This window comes from Falco peregrinus, chromosome 3 (assembly GCF_023634155.1).
Source record: "Falco peregrinus isolate bFalPer1 chromosome 3, bFalPer1.pri, whole genome shotgun sequence".
Lineage (NCBI taxonomy): Eukaryota > Metazoa > Chordata > Aves > Falconiformes > Falconidae > Falco > Falco peregrinus.
In genome coordinates this window covers 109,374,845-109,393,175 of record NC_073723.1, presented here as the reverse complement: position 1 = coordinate 109,393,175, position 18,331 = coordinate 109,374,845, and the positions used below count along the sequence as shown (strand labels likewise).

Below are 18,331 nucleotides of genomic sequence, written 5' to 3'. Positions count from 1 at the left end.
CCGGCAGGGCGCGCCCGGATCCAAAATGGCACCGCCTCGGCCTCGCTGCCCTGTTGCAAGATGGCTGCCGCCCGCCGCCGCCGTGCGCGGTCAGGTGGTGCGGGGCGCGGCCACTCCTCCTGCCCCTTCCCCACAAGGCAGGCGGCGAGCGAAGCGGCGGCCGCTACGCGCACCGGGTCCGCGCTGGAGGCCCGGCGGGTGGGCAGGAGCCGCTCCTCCTCCCGGCCTGAGCTGGTGCTTCCCTGAGGAGAAGCGGGGAGAAGACATGAAACCGCCTCTGAGGGACGGCGAAGCACGGTGAGGGTTCCTGCAAGAAGCTTGTCCCCTCTCGGCGGCCGTAAGCCGCTCCAGCCCCTCCCCCCCCTTCGGGGCGGGGTTCCTGCCGTTCCCGCCTAAATCTCGGGGGGGCGGGGCCTGGCGGGGCCTGGCGGGGGGGGGGGAACTTCGGCCTGTTCGCCCTGTCGAGGCCTGGCGGCCATGAAGCTGTTGCGCCTGCTGTGCCGCCACAAGACGGCCCTGGGCCTGGGTGGCCTCTCGCTCTTTGCCGTGGTCCTGCTTTACCTCGCCAAGTGCACCTCCGAGGGCCTCCGGCCTCTGCCAGCCCCCCGTGGGCTCCCGCACAACCAGCCTGCGGTCCTGCCGCCGCGGGGTGCCAGGGGGCCACAGCCACCACCGGCCCCGCCGCCCTCCCCTGAGGAGACCGCCTTCGTGGCCGTGCTCATCACGAGCGGCCCCAAGTACAGCGAGCGGCGCAGCATTATCCGCAGCACGTGGCTCTCAGCTGCCGGCCGCCCCCCTCACGATGACATCTGGAGCCGCTTTGTCATAGGCACGGGTGGGCTGGGGGCTGAGGAGCTGCGTAGCCTGGAGCTGGAGCAGAGCCGGCACAGAGACCTTCTCCTCCTGCCAGAGCTGCGGGATTCCTATGAGAACTTGACTGCTAAAGTCCTGGCCACCTACGTCTGGCTGGATCAACACCTGGACTTCCAGTTTGCCCTGAAGGCTGACGATGACACCTTTGTACGCTTGGATGTGCTTGTGGAAGAGCTGAGAGCCAAGGAGCCACGTCGCCTCTACTGGGGCTTCTTTTCTGGCCGTGGTCGAGTGAAATCTGGTGGCAAATGGAAAGAGAGCGCCTGGGTGCTCTGTGACTACTACCTACCGTATGCTCTGGGCGGTGGTTATGTGATTTCAGCAGATCTGGTGCACTATTTGCGTCTTAGCAGAGACTACCTGAACATGTGGCAGAGTGAAGACGTCTCCCTGGGGGTATGGCTGGCTCCCATTGATGTGAAGAGAGTGCACGACCCTCGTTTTGACACTGAGTATAAGTCACGAGGTTGCAACAATAAGTACATAGTAACTCATAAGCAAAGCATCGAGGACATGCTGGAAAAGCACCAGACCCTGGCTAAGGAAGGAAAGCTCTGTAAGGAGGAGGTTAAGCTCAGGCTTTCCTACATGTATGACTGGGGAGTGCCTCCTTCACAGTGTTGCCAAAGGAAGGATGGCATCCCGTGAAAGTCTGAGGAAGGAAAAGGCTGAATGTTGACAGACTCTCTGAGCTTGGTTACTGTTACTTGGGGAGAATCCTGGTAACTAGGGCTTAAAAAGTACTCAAAAAGATGTTGCACGATTCATTATGTCACGATTAGTGAAATCCTGAAACTCCTAAGAGCTACTGATGTGGCATGATGTAAAGATGTTAAAAAAAAAAATAGATGACAAAAAGCATGGAAAGGCTCATATGACAGGATTGAAGGCAAATAATGGGTTGCAAAATATGGATAGTATAAAAAATTGGGGAAGGTAACTTGAACGAAATGTTGCTGGAAGATTTTTAACAGATTCTAAGAATTATTTGCTACAGATCATGACAGGCCTTTATGCTATCTATAAGATTGTGAAACTAGCATCTGCTGTTTATTTCTTGGCAAGGAAGATGTGTCAGTTTGGCAAGATTTGAAGATTCTAATAGGGCCGCAAATCAGCTGCTGTTGCCAGTGGGAACAGGTGGCTGGGTATTGACACAAGCAGTCAAGTAAAGGGAACAATTTTACCTAGGATATTTGCATTAGGGGAGGGAGAGGTCTGGTCTTTGGCAAGTGCTTCGATTTACAAGAATGGAATTATTAGACCTTCTGTGTAACTTGTCTCTTAAGCTTTTTGTTGTTTTAAAGACATCATGTACATAAATTATCTGGCAGCTACAGAGTAAGTATATATTTAGAAAGATGGGTTAGTTATGGTATTTTGCAGATGCGGAATACATTATCTTATTTGGGGGGCAAGTAGTTATGCTACAAAGCTAACCTTCAGTTGTTAGGCGTAGGTGTTGTTCTTGGCTTATCCTCCAAACACACTGTGCATGAAGAAACATTATCCCCGCCCCCCCCCCCCCCAACAGTAAGTAATCTCGCTGACTACTACTCAGATGTTGTGGGTTTCAGATTTATATTGTTCAGGACTACTTCTGTAAAATGTAAATTAGCAGGATTAGGTCAGTGGAAGCTATTCAGAGGTCAAATGAGATTGTACTAATGTGGGTACCTCAGCTAAGAAAGTAAACTCTGTATGCAGTCAAGAGAAATAGGTTCCCCCAGCCCCCAAATTCCTGTTTGAGGAGAACCGTGTCTCTTTTCAGGAGATACATTGCAATCTAAGGAGACTAGTTCCCCAACAGTCACATTTATATGCCTAAAGCTAGACTATGTGAATTCCCTCCTTCTCTCCAATAGCACCTTTTAGTGCAACTAAAAATAATTTTACAGGAGGTTTAAATTAATTGCTCAAGTAATATGTCAGTAAATGGGATTATGTCCCTTAGTCCTGTCTACACTGAAAATAATTCTAGTACTGACAAAGCTTGTCAGCATCATGTGCAGTATTGAACAGTAAATGCAGACAGGACATTCTTGACTGTAGAACAGATCACTTAGACAATTTCTTCATGTTCTTTATGTTCAAACCTTTAAGTACGTCTGTAATTCAAACATTTATGAATGGCAGGTGCTCTAATATACAGAAATACTTTTTTCCCAGTACTAGAACAGAGCTACTGACTATTGGTAGTCTTTGACAGCCCCAGATCTTTCAGTATAAGCAGAGTTTTTCCTTTTATGCCTGAAGGGCATTCTTAATTATCAGTTTTACTGTTTGTTGCACGCTGCACTTTCATACAATTTCACTTCCTCATCTCCCTAGGTCAGTGTCTGTTCCCACCTGTAGGAAGAGACAGATTCCAAAGGAGAGGGGAAAAAAAAAAAAAAAAAAGGAAAGATGCCAATATATCTGCATTTTTGCATCTTAAATTAGCAAATTAGAAATTTGTATCAAAAGACTCAAGGATGGGTTTTTTTGTTATCTTGTTTTGATTAAATTGTTGAGGATTAAGGAAAGTCTTCTGCAGAGGATGGTAATTATTTTGAAAATTTGAACAAATCTTTGACTTCTTTCTGAAACAAAGTTAAATTAAGGTACTGAAAAAAATAAGTTCTTTTAGCATGTGTCCATTCTAATGCATGCTTATGTATTGACAGATAGGCAGATGTGCTTTTCAGCAAGGTATACTATTCCAAAACAAGAATTTTAACAAGATTACAGGAAACTTAAATTGGTTTTAGCCTTTTAAAAAATACCTATTTGCCATTTGGGGTTCACTAGTGTTGTGTGTATATATATGTGATTAAATGCTTGTAATGTGAGTATTTATTTATAATTATTGAAAATGTATTATGTGTAGGAAAAATAAGATAGTTAAATGTCATTTTAAATTCGTTTAAGGAGGTACTGTAACGTCCATGAGAATTACATATCAAGCAGCGCTTGAATTTATTGGCGTAGAAGCCATTATTTAAAGTACTGGGATCTGAACCGCAGATCAAAAAAGTCTGCTGCATGTCTCTCAAGCTAGTAAGAATGTACTGTTTATCCATTTCTATCAATAATTGTGTTCATGGAAGTTGTTTACATTGTTGACTTTGACTCTCCCTACCCAAAACTCCCATCTTCACCCCCGCAAAAAAAAAAGAAGTTTTTTTTCATTGCTAGCAAAAAGAATGACGAAGAAATGCTGGATCTCCATCTGATAGTTGACCCCGTGGAAAACATGATGCATACAAGTACTTAATAGCTGAGAAATTCTCTTGAAGAGTTTTGTACGCGAGTGTCGGGAATAGTGTGCGCCCTGCAGCACTTAGCCCAGCAGGTCTGGCAGCAGCACAGCCCGTTGCCTGCCTCAGTGCACTCTGCCTGCACATCTACAGGATGAAGCTCAGAAATGATGGTGACCACTCTTGCGTACTTGATGTCTGGATTTTGGTTTGACACAGCTTCGTTATACCCTTTTCTGTTTAAATTTACTCCTGTTTTGCTCTAGGTGCAAAACAAATTAATGTGGAAGGCTTGACAGATTCCTGTCCTTTGGTAAGTGGTTTTAGTTTTCTGAGTAGACAGCCCCTTGCTGCAAATACACATTTCAATCCCAGTTAACTGGGAAATTCCCCAAAAGTAAAAGATGGAGTTTTTTAGAGGGTTTTTGGCATTTTTAAAAGCAAATTGAATCACTTGGGAGAGAGCAGGCATCCCACATGCTGTGTGGAAAAACCCAGAAAAACATTTAACTAGTACTGGGTTATTTTTTTATATATATTTTACTAGAAAGAATTTGCATGTGAAAGACCTATTAATGTCATTTTGAGTAATCAGAAACATCTGTGTATTGGATGAGTCAGTCACTCAAAGTTTTAAAACTTGAATTTCAGTCCAAAATTCAGTTTTAGTCCATTTTTTCTAAAGCAAAATGTGAAGCACATTTTGAACATATGAATTGCATATTTTAAAAGTGCTAATTAAAGACTGTCTTTCATACCTTCTCAGGATTAGGTTCCATATTTCCCGACATCATCTCAGACGTCTAGTATATGATGTTTTTATACTTAAAAAAACTATGATGTAATCTTTGTCTCACTTGAAAGTCAGAGGGAGGAGTCTTGACTTCAGTGGGTCCAGCATTTGGGAGGATGTTTAAGGGCTGCTGAGAAATAAGCAGGTTTTGGTCTTTAGAGCAGCTACATTAGAGTGGAAAGTTTTGTTGTGGGCCTTAGTGAAAACAAAATTAACCAGGAACAGATTTATCTTCTTTTTTTGTAACTGTTCTTGGTGGCAATAGGTTAGTGATGTGTTGGGCTTTTTATTTTTTTGACTAGCATTTCTGCTGGTTTCCAAGTTTTCTCTTCATAAATACATTTTTAATGCTATTGTTAGTATGGAGGAAAATAATCGCCTTAGCTTTTCTAGATACCAGTGTGATGTGCAGTATAAGTTAGGCAGCTGTGTCAAGTCTTTAAGCTTATGTTGGCATCCATTCAGGACTGCCCAGTACCAAGTTGATCTGTAACACTGTTGAGCTTTTTTTTTATTATTTACACATTATTTAATTATTTTTTAAATCAGGCATTTAGCATTCTACCAGAGCTAATAGATAGAGAAGTTAATTGATCATGACGTCCTCTCTCCGTGATCATATCTAAGACTTGATACTGAAATACTTAATGCTGACAATGGCATAAACTCAGCTAGAAAGCTGATTTTATTTCCCAGTGATTTTTTTAACGTGCAACATGACTTAATTACTTTAGCGTGTAAAACTAAGCAGCTAAAACATTAACTGCCATACTAAAACTAACAGTTCCACTTTAAAAACCCTCAAGGTTCCAAGAATTCCCATAGTCAGTTCAAGATTTTAAAAAAAGAAACCCAGCATAGAAGTTAGTATTCCTGTAGCTGAATACTTTCTTTTCTGAATGTCTAACCTTATTCGTGTGAAGTTTGCTCAAATAAAGCTTCTACGTGTCATCTTTTTGACAAATGTCAGGTTTTCTGTAGTTGAAATGCCTCATTTTTGAGTGTTTAAATTTGTATTTCTTACCTGTTAATGCTGATATTTTGGGGGCCAAGGTGTTAGCTTTGCAGATTTGATTAAAAGCCCAGCAGCATGGGAAGGGGATTGAGAACTGCATTTCTGTTAATTTCTGTTCAGCTCAGCTCCAGCATCAGACTTGAAATACGTTTTTGGTATTGTTGTATGCCTGACAAACTGTCAACACCTACACTACTGTATATTTTATTTAGAACACGCTGCCTGCAAGACTCAAATCTGTTGCTACACGTACCTGTGTAAGATATGCTTTTACCTTGGAACTGGAACTTTATAGCAACATATGATGCCAGTTACCACTTCCTAGTACAGACTATTGAAGTAACGTCTAATACAGCTTGGAAGCAGATCAGTCTGTTACTTGTAGCTTATCTGAAGCTGAAGGATACTACATGTGTGCCTTTATGAAACAGAATTAGCGTGGGGTGCTGTGCTGAGTACGTTTTCAACAATTGAATGAAATTGCACATTGTTTGCAGCCACATAACTGTACCGTTGGGGGTGGGGTGTGGCACACGGTTTATTTGCTCAGCATTTATATACGGAATAAACTGCTAGAAATCTGAAGCTATCTGTGATGATCAAAACTCTTGGCAATTGCTTAAGCGTATTGTATATGTATTTATGTCCTTTCATGTATGCCTTTATTGGCCAAAGCATCTGTGTGCTGTGATTTTTAATAAAAGACTTTTGCTGTATAGGTGGTGGCTTGTTCTACGTAAGAAAAGCTGCAAGCATGGTTATTTTCATTGTATTATGCCACTGAGGGGCAGAGAGGATTGGCTCAGTCTTGAGCAATGGCACAAAAATGCTTCAGTTAATGTCAGTAATAACGACTGATCAGCAGCCTAGGAGGAATGGCACTGGGTCACACGTGTATACGTAAATACATGTACCTGTTCATCCTAATTTGATGCTTGTAGCAGTATAGGGGCAGGACTTAAACCACAATGCAGTCAGAAAAAGGGCTTCTTGGACTAAAAAGTCTATTGATTCTGGGTTTAGCCAAGTAGTATTTTAAGCAGTTAGGCATCCATAAATACCATTGGCTACAGGCCTGTTTTATGTTAAAAAAAAAGAACAAACAACAAAATACCAGTGATATTCTGAAGAAGAACTGAAAATACTTCCAGAATAATCTGTTCAAATCGTTTCAATGCTTCAAGCAGTTTAAATAGCACTAGCTTTCTGTTGATTAAATGGGTCGTCCATTCTCTTTAAAACGAGCATGTTCTTGCTGCTGCCAGAACCTGGGAAGCACATTCTGGGCTGTAGCCCAGAGAAACACCTCCAGTAAATAAACCAAACCCAGAAGCACAAGATGACTGAGTAGGACCGAGTTGTTGCTTTTGGTCAGAAGTGTTCTGGTTCTCACTAGCAGCTCTTGAATTACTTACTAAGACTGTCATTGGAGGTGTTTGTAACAAAGTACAATCTGACCAGGAAACGAAGAGTAATTTTCCCTTTTAATACTGTGATCTCAAAGTGTCACAGTCACCTCTGACACGTGGAAATCTTTGGCAAGTTTTATACGTTGCTAGCCGTATCAATTAGGTCCTAAGTGGAGAGCAAAAGGTCCGCTTCTCACCGAGCCCACAGTGACATTTAACTCCTCTGCTCAGGGACGTTAGGTGTTTATATTGCCTTATTTGCTGAGGTAGAGGCATAGAGAAGTAATAACAAAAACACTTCTCCAGTGCATTAGTAACTTAGAAACACTGAGGTCTGAAGAAGATTGATTTAAAGTGGAATTAGGACTGCAACACAACATTTTTGCTGCTGTTGCATTGCAACCAAAACCATCTCAGGTCCTACATGCATCCTTCCTGTGAATTTCTAAGTATCTAACTTCTAAAATTAGCACATCTTCAGCAGCTTATGATTTGTATTTTGCCACTATGCAGAAGCCTATGAGGAACAGAAGCCTTTTTTGTGTCCAGCTGTCATACCTGATGTTCTGTCTGTGGAAGAGGAGATGGCATACCTGGAAAACTGTATCGAAGTCATTTAAGTGAGGCAAGGAAGCGCCCGGAGCACTGTTCCCCTGAAATAGCGTGTTGCAGTTGCAGGCAGTAAGGGCATTCTCAGAGCAACAGGTATGAGGTTGATGTATGTAGTATAATACAGAACGGTAGAAAGCCTAATAGTAAGATTTGTGTCTTGCAAGATATTTATAGATATGTTGCTAAGTAAAATTCATTTTAAGAGAAGTGCAAATCTGAAATTCCTCACCTACAAGGGCTGGAACAAGGAAGGATTCAATGCTCTGGAATACAAGCCAAGTGACCATACAGAGCAGGGGGCTGGGAATCTGTTCTTGCATCCTGGCCCATAGGTCGTAATTAAATTCAAAATTTCATCCTCACCTCATTCCAGCAGCAGTGGTATTGAGCTTTAATTAAATTCATAAAACACTACAATTGCCAAATACATGCAATTTCCTCTTTTACTGAGCTAGTAAGTCCAATGGTCAATCAAGTTAAAGAATTGTCAGTAAGTAATGCTGTAGTTAAAAACACACTTGAACAGAGTTCTAACCTGATGAGTCAAATCTACTAGTCCTCATTAGTAACCTTGGGGTTACTACAAGTAGACTTTGGGGCACACAGATATCAATCAGCAGATCCCTTATTACTTCTACTCACATAGGAACTTTATACTGAATTTGTTTCAACTATTTTTTGCAATTCCTTAGAGTATTTGAAAACCAAGACGTCACTAATGGCTTGTAAGAGATCATACCATGTAGCCTGTTACACTAGCAAGAAGAGTTATTTTCTTGTTCTATGCAAGATACTGAAAACACCAAAGGATTTAATGTCATTAATACTTCCATGTGCAGCCAGAGAAGCAATTTAAGCGCGTTGGTTCTGCTCTAGCTATGGCAGGGATATTGCTCTGCTGATTATCCGAGTACAGAGAAGAGAAGAATCTGTTTTAAACAAGTCAACAAGAGCTGTTTCAATCTGGCTCATCATTTACCTCAGGGTTTTCCCTTTTTTTCCCTGGGTTAGCATAGTAAAATCATCCCACCAGATGTATCTAACCAGATGCAGAATCATTTTAAAGGCTCTGTCAGCAGTAGTGCTTCTGCTCCCCAGCAGGATCTAAGGTAGGACAAAACCAGAGCTGCAGAAGTGATGCTGGGTTCTCCGTCCACTTTTAATCTGTGCATGGGTTTGAATGTCTAGGTCACAACACAAACTCAGCTTTTATCTGCGTTTGGACCAAAAGCAATTAATTCCTCTATCAGCAAGAGGGGATAAGGAAATTTGACTTCAGCAGTACTGCATGCTATTCGGAGTCTTTGCAACCACTGCACTCAGCTGAGCACTATGACCATGGAATACCCAGGCATACTCTTAGGTAAAATTAAAATATTCAATGGGAAACTCTTGTTCTTCCTCTACCGCAGCAGTTTCTCAATAAAAGATGGAGATTAGAGCACAGTACTGAGGAAGAGGTTCCTAGTGGGAGTAAAAGCGTGGTTTCAGCCAGCCCCAGGGAAAGAGGGCAGCACAGCACCCTTCGCCCTTGCTCTGCCGCTGCGCTGAGGGGCAGGGGTGGTGTACCTCAGAAACAGAACCTGGGCTTCAAATACACCAGTATTCCTTCTGCCACTGGTGAAGTAGCAAGCAGATGGCCACAGCAGTGCTCTTGCACGGGGAAATGAGCTTTTGACCCCATCTCAAGGTCAGGATAAACATGCTTATTCTCTATTCTGAGGTATTTATTCAACCTGCTTGGTGCCTAGAGTCATAAAAAAAGAATGATCTTTGATTATCAGTCTTGATCAATTCCTACAAGGGTCTGAGGAAACCAGGGGCAAGTGGATGGGACCAGATTTGTTGGTTTTGTTCCTCCCCCCTGCCTCCAAGTCTGCTGGTGGGCACTATGAATTATGCATTATTGCTCCACCTCGGACCTCACCACCCTATGTCTTTAAACTGTCGTCTCAGGGACACAGCAAGTTTTCATTGCTCAAAGCTTGCTTCAAACTCAGCCATCCGATTCCAAAGAAAGCTAGCTCTGAAATTATTCCAAGGCTAAGCAATTTAAGGTAAATAAAGGCGCCAGTATAAAACCTTGAATCTTCAGAATAATTATTTTGCTACGAGATGTTAGATGTTTTGCTTCCAACACAAATGATCAAACTCCTGTGGAAGTGAACGTAAGGAGAAGACTGACAAATAAGTCAAGGGAGCTAATTCAAAAGAGGCTGCCCAGCTCATCAACCAGAGAAGATATATATATATATTACTAACCAAGAAAGTTGCCTAAAAATAGACTTCATGGATTATTACATAAAAATACAGAGACAATCAGTGTCGAAGGGCACGCAGTGTTTCAGTTTTACAATGAAAACAAGTCAGCTCAGAGGTGAAGAAACTTGTCCGAGATCATGTAAGGAGCTGGCAACAGATCAAAAGCTACAAACTGGTCATCGGTGCTGTGTGGCTAGTGCCGGGAAGTTCACGATAGCATTCCTGATCTTACACATCAGCTGATCCCAAGTTCTTCCTGCTGAAAGATACGTGCCCGAACCCTGAAAATCCAACAGTTTTTCATCCTGTTTGCCACAACAGAACTAAGTCATCAAACTGGCGCCGGTTTTTAATAGTTGGGTTTGTTTCCATCGGTAATGTCCCCAGGTCAGGGGTCCGTAGGCACCCTTAGCAGATGGGCAGCGAGGTGTGGTGGTAGTTCTCAGTTTTTCAGCCCGAAGAGATCAGCCTTTCAGACAGCTTTTCATTTACTGACCCCAAAGCAAGTTCTCACATTAGCCAACAAGATCAAGTTAAATTGGTCACATCAGCTGAAGGTTTCAGTTAATACACAACACCAGATATTCAATACAAGCTTTCAGAGAAATGCAAAACCTTTTTTTTTTTTTAAAAAAAAAAAAATCTTTCCCTAATAACTCCAGAATAGACAAGCAAAACATTACCTCTCCTCTAAACCCAAACCATTTGCAACAGGCAGCTGTTGCTAGAGGAGCACAGCCCAAGGACCATCTGCCCAAGAGCCAAAAGGAAGCCTTTTAGTTCACCTACCGTATCTTTTTATTCCGGGAAGACTGCAAATAAAAGCAACTGACCCGATGTGACTTCCACAAGATGATGTCAAGATGATGTCTATTCTCACAGCCTAAACACTCCACACCAAAAAAAACCCCAACCCCACAGACCTTTTCCTGCTGCTTTTCTAAGGACCAGTTAGTCCTCACCTTATGAATGATCCCAGGGAATCAGCTGGGAAACAACAGATCGGCTGCAGGTGAGGGTTCAGCCCAACTGTTTTGAAGGGGCATCCCCACACGGGTATCATCCATCTGTTTTCCCTGATACAATTACAAGGTGTATTCCAATTTTTTTAAAAAAACATTTTCCTCCAAATTAAAATATTTCGCGTACATATAATGAACTCACTTCTTTTTGCATCCTTGCTACAGAGATATAAAAAAGAATTTTCTTCTTTTTTCTTTTTTTTTTTCATAAATAATTCAAAACAACTTTCAAATTTGTTATGGGGACAAGGTAATATATTTGGAATTCTCGTTTTCCTGTTTGCTTGCCCTATACCACGTAGTCACTAGATGTCACTATGTGCCCTTCAGAGCTCGTAAGGGGCTGAGTTCCTGGGTAAAAATAAAATAAAATAAAGTCAGAGCAGGAACCTAAGCAGTTGTTTATAACTAAAATCTAGCTGTGTTCTCTAATAAGTGTCTGCTGTTTAACACAGTCTCAAATGGATGATCAGGGGAAAAAAAAAGGAAAAAAAGTTTTCCAATTCAGAAATGGAATTCTGAAGGAATTACTGAGGATGGAGCCAATATGTTGTTCCATGTAATTAATGATTGATAATGCACCCAGTTTTATTGGCTTTAGATACCCAATTTTAAAGACAACTTTTGCAGAAGCCCACAAAGCCCCCCAAAACAGAGAAAGCAAATTAACAAAAAATGATGAGCTGCGTTTTGGTCAGTATGAGAGTGAAGTTTAGACACCATTTGGGAGCTACAATAACTTGGGATTATGGAAAAATAACGAACTGTGCCTGTTATGGAAAAAAAATGCAGCTGTGATTTGCCAAAATCTTCGGATGACTTTTTCTTGTCTATGTATGTTTGTGGTTAAACTGGCCAAAAATTTTACATCAAAGAACTTGGGGGGGGGGGGGGGGGGGGGGGGGGGGGGCGGGTTGGCAGGTGGAAGAGAAATATCTTTTCAATGAAGTGGCAGGATTTTATAGAACAAGCCAAAACAACCGAAACCCCCAGTCCCTGTGCCCCCCACTCCCCACTTCAATCAAGTTTTTCCGTGGTTTCGTCAGCTGAAAATACGATTGATTTGAGTTGTTAAATTTAGCCTTCTTAAGGAAAGCCCTCCCCCAAAATATTTGAAGAAGAATTCAGTTCCAAAAAATGTCTGTGTGTGACTCCTTCTTGAACTTCTGGGTTGATTACAGAATATGTAGAAAGGAAACCTATTAAAAATTATCAACACGCTGATCAAAAAGGAGCTTCTCCAGCCAGCCTTTGCTGGGCTAGAGAGCTAATTAATTTTAATTATCTTTAGTGAAAACATTCACCTGGCATTTGACGCTGAAATTTAGGGAGTGTTTAAAGACATTTGTAAAAGCAGGGTTTTTTAAGGAAGGAGTTATCGATACGTGCTGTTGCAGGGGAGAGAAATATTTGCTCTGAGCCAGATTCCGAAGACTTTATTGATTCTGAACAGCACCCACTCAGTAAACCAATTCCCTGGTGAGTGCAACAGCGCTTCCAGGGAGATACGGAGCAGCTTGGAGCATCCCTGCACTTCTGGTGTAGATCTGTGAACTCTATGGGTTCCACACTGGTGTCCCAAGGTGGATCTAGCTCTGCCTAGTGTCCCGCTCGGATCAGCCGGGGCTTCTGTCCATGCAGGCTGTAATGCAGGAATATTTATTTATCCTCAGTGGGTATGGAGTGGTACAGCTCTGGCCTCGTTGCATCCCTGTTGTTAAGCTGTCACAGCCTTATGCTTTCATAGCCAGGTCACAAACATTGCCTAAAATCCCAGCTTCAGCCATACTGGTCACATCCTCCCCTCTGACATTTTTTTTTATTATCGGTTTCAATGAATACATGGGAAAAAATGTGGAAAAATCTAGACACTGATTCATGCTTTGATGAAAACTCAAAAAAGCCACAAGCCCACACCCCCACCCCCTGCTGCCCGGTATTTGATGGCCCCGATTTCTGGAGATGCCAAGGCAATCACCTCTGCCCGGCACAGCAGCGTGCTTTAGCAAGTTGGCAGGGAAGCTAAAGGACATCTAACCATCCAAGGCCACAAGACCCACCTTGTGGTGTGGTCCATCTCATTCCCTGCTTTGCCTGACAGCCAAGATCCAGGGAATGCGAGTCTGGTTACAGCATCTGTTTATTTTCCAGGCAGCAGGCTGATGTGCCGTATTGAAATCTGAAGTGTTGGACAAGTGGAGAAGTTCCACACGAAGAGCCTGTAGTGCAAAGCGCGCCACACATAAGCAACAGAAGGGACTGGAAAATTAATAATACTGCCTTTTTTAAATAAAGGAAAAGGTTGTTGTTGTTGCCAGTGATCAATTTATTTGGGATAATGCCAGATGGCTCCAGTTGGCTTTGAAGCATCATAGCGCAGGACACTACAAAAACATTTATCCAGAACAGATCCTAGCCACAAGAGTTACAAATATTTACTTTATATATTTACTTTAGGGAACGACTCAAGCCAGAGATAGTAGATCTTGATTGCAAACATACCAGCAATTGAGGTGCTAAGAACTGGAGTTTTGGGTCTAATCTTTCTGATCTTATCTTGTCTAATATATTTGTCTTTCTTTCCATGCCTTGACCTCAATTAAGCAGTGCTTCACATGCTGGAAAACCACCCCTATAAATGTGCTGTGCTGAGCTCCACGCTTGAATCTATGGCTCTGCTAAGATCAAGGGGGCCAGGAGCTAACCCAGACTTAGATTAATTTCAGTGTCTTTTGTAGTTCCCTAGATGTTTACACACTGCACGCTTGCCTGTACCATTTGCTCAGCTGTCTCTGCCCTAGTTTGCTAGGCTAGTCCCTAGCAAGTGGCTTCTCCATGAGTGCTACACTCTGTCCCTTCTGAAAACAAATCTTGCCGAGTTTGGCTGCGAAGAACGTTAGGGGAATCTTCAGCTGTACAGGGATTTTCCCAAGCATGAGGTGCTATGCGTAAGAAATTAGAAAAGTTGTAGGTATTCTGGCTTTCTTTATGATGAATGGTAATCCTGATTGCTGCCTTCATGGGGACCCCTGGCTAGTAGGATGTCTGGTGGGGTTTTATCCTTCTCTGACTTGCCTTCTAGCAAACTGTTCCGCAAAGTGTTGCAGGGTGGTGGGTCACTCCGCTGCTGCCTCTTGCGCTCCGGCAGACAGCAATGGGTGGCACACCTTGGCAGCACCTGGGGGGGCACAGAGAGGAGAGATGTGACTGAACGGCAGAAGGGTGCCCTAGCAAGAGGCACGGGTGCTGAAGAAGGGAGAAGAGCTCCTACCGATGCACCGGAGAGGACAGCCTTCCCTCCACACCTTCAGCTTTACAGAGTCAGGGTAGCAGCTCCTTAACCAGGTGCTGAGGATGTGGTTACTCCCGGAACCCTCTCTCTCCTGCAAGTGCGAAGTAACATCGGCTTTTGAGTGCTGGAGCAGGAAGGTATTGGTGCTGAACATTGCTTAAAGCCACCTGCAAGGCTGGTTGCTTTTTGTTATCAAAAGGAAGAACCGAGCAGTTAATTGCAATCAGGACTCCTGGAGCCCACCACCCCATTAGCCCATAGCCGTGGGCCAGCCTGCCAACCCATGGTCTGCGATGCCCTGATTCTTACTGGGCTCCGTACCCATCATTCCAACAGAATCCAGTGGAAATAGTTCTTATAATGAAACTGATAACTACTCCGTGCCCTCAGTTTCTCCCTCCATAAATTGACAGCAACATTACCTCTTTGATGGCAAAGCTATCAAAGGCCTTTGGGATCCAGGCATGGCTGGATTTAGGGAAGTGCCCGATTACCTTACACTTTATAAAAGTCTGATCTGGCTCCTGAAAAGCTTCATCAAAGCAAAACCCATAGCTGGAAGGTTTATGAGGACAGGGAGAGGGGTAAGAAAACAATAACCAAGATCTAATTTCTTAGGAGTAGCAGATAGTCCCGGGAGGATATAATTGAAGTCTCTAATAGCTGCAGATAAGATCAGACTGAGTTACTATTTTCAGCCAGTCTCAGACATCAGGGCTGGAGTCACTGAAATAAATTCTAAAACCTGAGACAAATGAAATGCAGTGATCAGGAAGCTGCAGGGTCCCAAAGAGCGGGAGACAGCAAGAAATACATAAATATTGCAACTGGGTGGAAACAGCCACTAGGCAGGGATGTCCGTCCCAGTTGTGTGCATGCTGGGGTCACTACAGAAGAAACAGATGCCTGTTTGGGGAAGGACTGCGATGAAAAGAAGGAACTTGAAGGGGGAAAATGACCTTGATTGTAATTCCAGCTGTGATAAGAGGAACTTTATTCTCATTACAGTGCACCAGCATCAGATCTCTGCTCCAGTTGCTTCTGGAAAAGCGCAGGGCAGAGCTGCAAAAGACCCAGAGCCTTGTTCAGCCCAGGGTGCTGCTCTGGGGGGTAGGTAGGAGCCTGTAGAAGGGGGCAATGCCTGGGTGCAGTCGGTGTCTCCCAGCTGGGGACCTGGCCACCAGGCAGTGCTTCCAAATGAGTTATACCAGTAACTTCAAAGGTCACCCCAGTGAAGACTTTTGAGCCTAGTAGGGGAAAAGATTGCATGATCGTAGCGGAGAGATGGTGGGCTGGGGAGTGGGGGAGAATTTGGTTGCTTTGGCTGTGGGGAGGTACTTACCCTGGAAATAAGAAGGAAGGCAACGTGATCCCAGAAGCCCACTTTCTGTTATGAGCTGGGCAATTCCTGGGTGCTACACAGCACCCAGCCACCTGTGGGTCACACGGATGGGTGCCCTGGTTTGAGATCTCCTTCCTCTACTTCTTGTTTGGTGTGTTGATCACATTTATCATTGCCTTAACACACCCATAGGCCTGTAAATCCTTGTCTGAGGACCCCCGAGCACACTCCCTGCACCACCGAGGAAGTGGGGGGTGTCTTCAGCTGCCTTTTTCCACCCACAAGCTCCTGAGAAGTGATATGGTCAAGGGCCTGGGGAGCTGGGCTTGTTTAGCCTGGGAAAGAAGAGTTGCAGGGGGGGCTACTAGCAAGCTTACAATACCTGTGAAAAGTAAGCAAGAAGACAGAACCCGGCTCTTCACGGTGGTGTATGGCAGGAGGACAAGAGATGATGGGCACGTTGAAATAAGAGAGGTTCAACCTGGATTAAAAGACTATTTTTTTTTTTGTCGTGCAGTCAGTTATCGGAACAGCTTGCCCAGAGAGGTTGTGCAGTCTCCAACTATGGAGGCTTTCAAAACCCAACTGGATAAAGCCCTGAGTAACCCCAAAGCTGACCCCACTTTGAGCAGTAGGTTGGACCAGAGACCTCCAGAGGTCTCTTTCAATGTTAATTATCCTCGAATTGACAGCAAGTCTGCCTCCACTCATCCTTGGCATGTGTAGAGATCAGCCTTAGCCAGGGCACATGACAAATGAGAGATTACCTCACTGGCCAAGGGAACGCTTGGGAAACATCCCATCACTTGCCTTACATCAGTTCCACGCCGGCTCGTGCAGAGAGCACCCCACCCAATCCATGTGGATCTGTTCACTCCCTACCTCTGACAGCTTGTTTATTCAAAAGCATTTGGCTCTCAATGCCTTCCAGATGAAATCAGAGATCAAAGGCCCTAATTTCCTTTCCTCCCACTGCATTCCCCTTCCATGTTCAGGCTGGGGTTCACATTGACCAGGGATTGCTTCATGGCACGGGAAGCGCCGTTTTGAAGAACCCCTAGCACAAGAACCGGCACAAGCCAGGAGCAGGTTGGAAGCAGCTGCAGATTCCTTGCTTGGGGAATTGTAAGAGGCTGAGTTAGCAGCAGCGGGGAGTAGGTTTGTTAGCGTCAAGGAAAAAAAGACAGGTTCAGAGATGATGCTAAACAGGTACGGAGCTAGCTGGAAGGTTCTGTCCTTGCAGGCAGAATTAGAAGTGCTAGGTCAGTTCTATGAACACTAGGAGCTGGAGGGAGCTACTTCCATTTAGCTCAGTTACTCAATGGGGCTCCCGTTAGCAGAGAACCTCTCAGGCTTGACCTATCCTCACAGTATCTCTACTAAAGAGGTTGGTACTACCAAGTAATTTCAGAGGGGAGCTGAAGCACAGGGAGACCAAGATGACAACTATACATCATCCCCCCGATCCAAGCTCGGTCTCCTGCTCCACAGGCTTGACACAAGGCAGCTCAGGAAGATGTTACAACCGTATCAGCATGATGCTGAACTTGAGCTAATCAGCTCAGACTCCCAAAAGTGAACAGACCACAAGGAGCTTGCCGACATTGCCCGTCAGGAGCAAAATCAAAGACTTGAGCCGTGTCTTTGTGGTCCTGCCCACCCCGCCGGCTGCTGACACCTCTCCGTAAGCTGCAGGCAGCACTGGGGTCTTCAAGTGCCTCAGTGTCCCCATTCCTGGAATTATTCAAAGTATGTTCTTTCTTCTCCTGCCTGAAAACAACCTGTGATTCACTGATTTCTTTCTAAGCAAACACGCAACCTCTCCCGTGTAATCAGAGTTTGTTTATTTCACTGCTTCCCCTTTCATGTGAGGCTTACGGCTTTCCATTTCTTTTCAGGCATCAAACACTAATTTCACTTGGCTTTTGTCAGTGAAATGGGCTGGAACAGAGAGTCATAAACAACTGGATCAGTAACACTGATGTTTATTTAAAGGGTAGTTATGATGGTTTGGGTTTTGGTTGTTTTTTTTTTTTTTTTGTTACTGTCATTTTTTAACTCTTGAAATCCAGCATCTTTCTGCAGCTGTTTCCCTCTCTGGCTTTACAGAGCAAGAAACTGAAGGTGGAGAAAACAAACAACAAAAAAAATTACAGATAGGAATCCGGATAAAATGATCATTTAGCAATTGCTGCGTAAAAGTGGGAGTCAGTCTGGCAGGAGTCAGTCCTGCATCTCACTGGCAGCATGTCCATCCTCAGCGTTTGGGGGACCGTGCCCTTATTTGCAAATGGCATAGGGTGGCCAGGTCAGAGGAATTCTTTCTTCCCCTTTTTTTTCTGGGCAGATCTAGAACAAACTAGTGAGATGACCTTGGGCAAACAGCATTTTGATGTAGCTGCATCGGGTAACAATCACAACCTGAAGATGGTAGCAGAGGTTGGGCAGGGACTAGGGTCCGTGAGAGCACAG

The 18,331-nt window shown here is 44.0% G+C and overlaps 1 protein-coding gene across 1 annotated transcript; it reads left to right on the top strand.

Annotated features, from left to right (window-relative positions):
• Window positions 1-48: 48 nt before the first annotated feature.
• B3GALT6 (beta-1,3-galactosyltransferase 6) lies at window positions 49-6,636 on the top strand. The gene has a single exon (XM_055799139.1). The coding sequence runs from the start codon at window positions 478-480 to the stop codon at window positions 1,519-1,521; it is 1,044 nt and encodes a 347-aa protein (XP_055655114.1). The 5' UTR covers window positions 49-477; the 3' UTR covers window positions 1,522-6,636.
• Window positions 6,637-18,331: the final 11,695 nt, after the last annotated feature.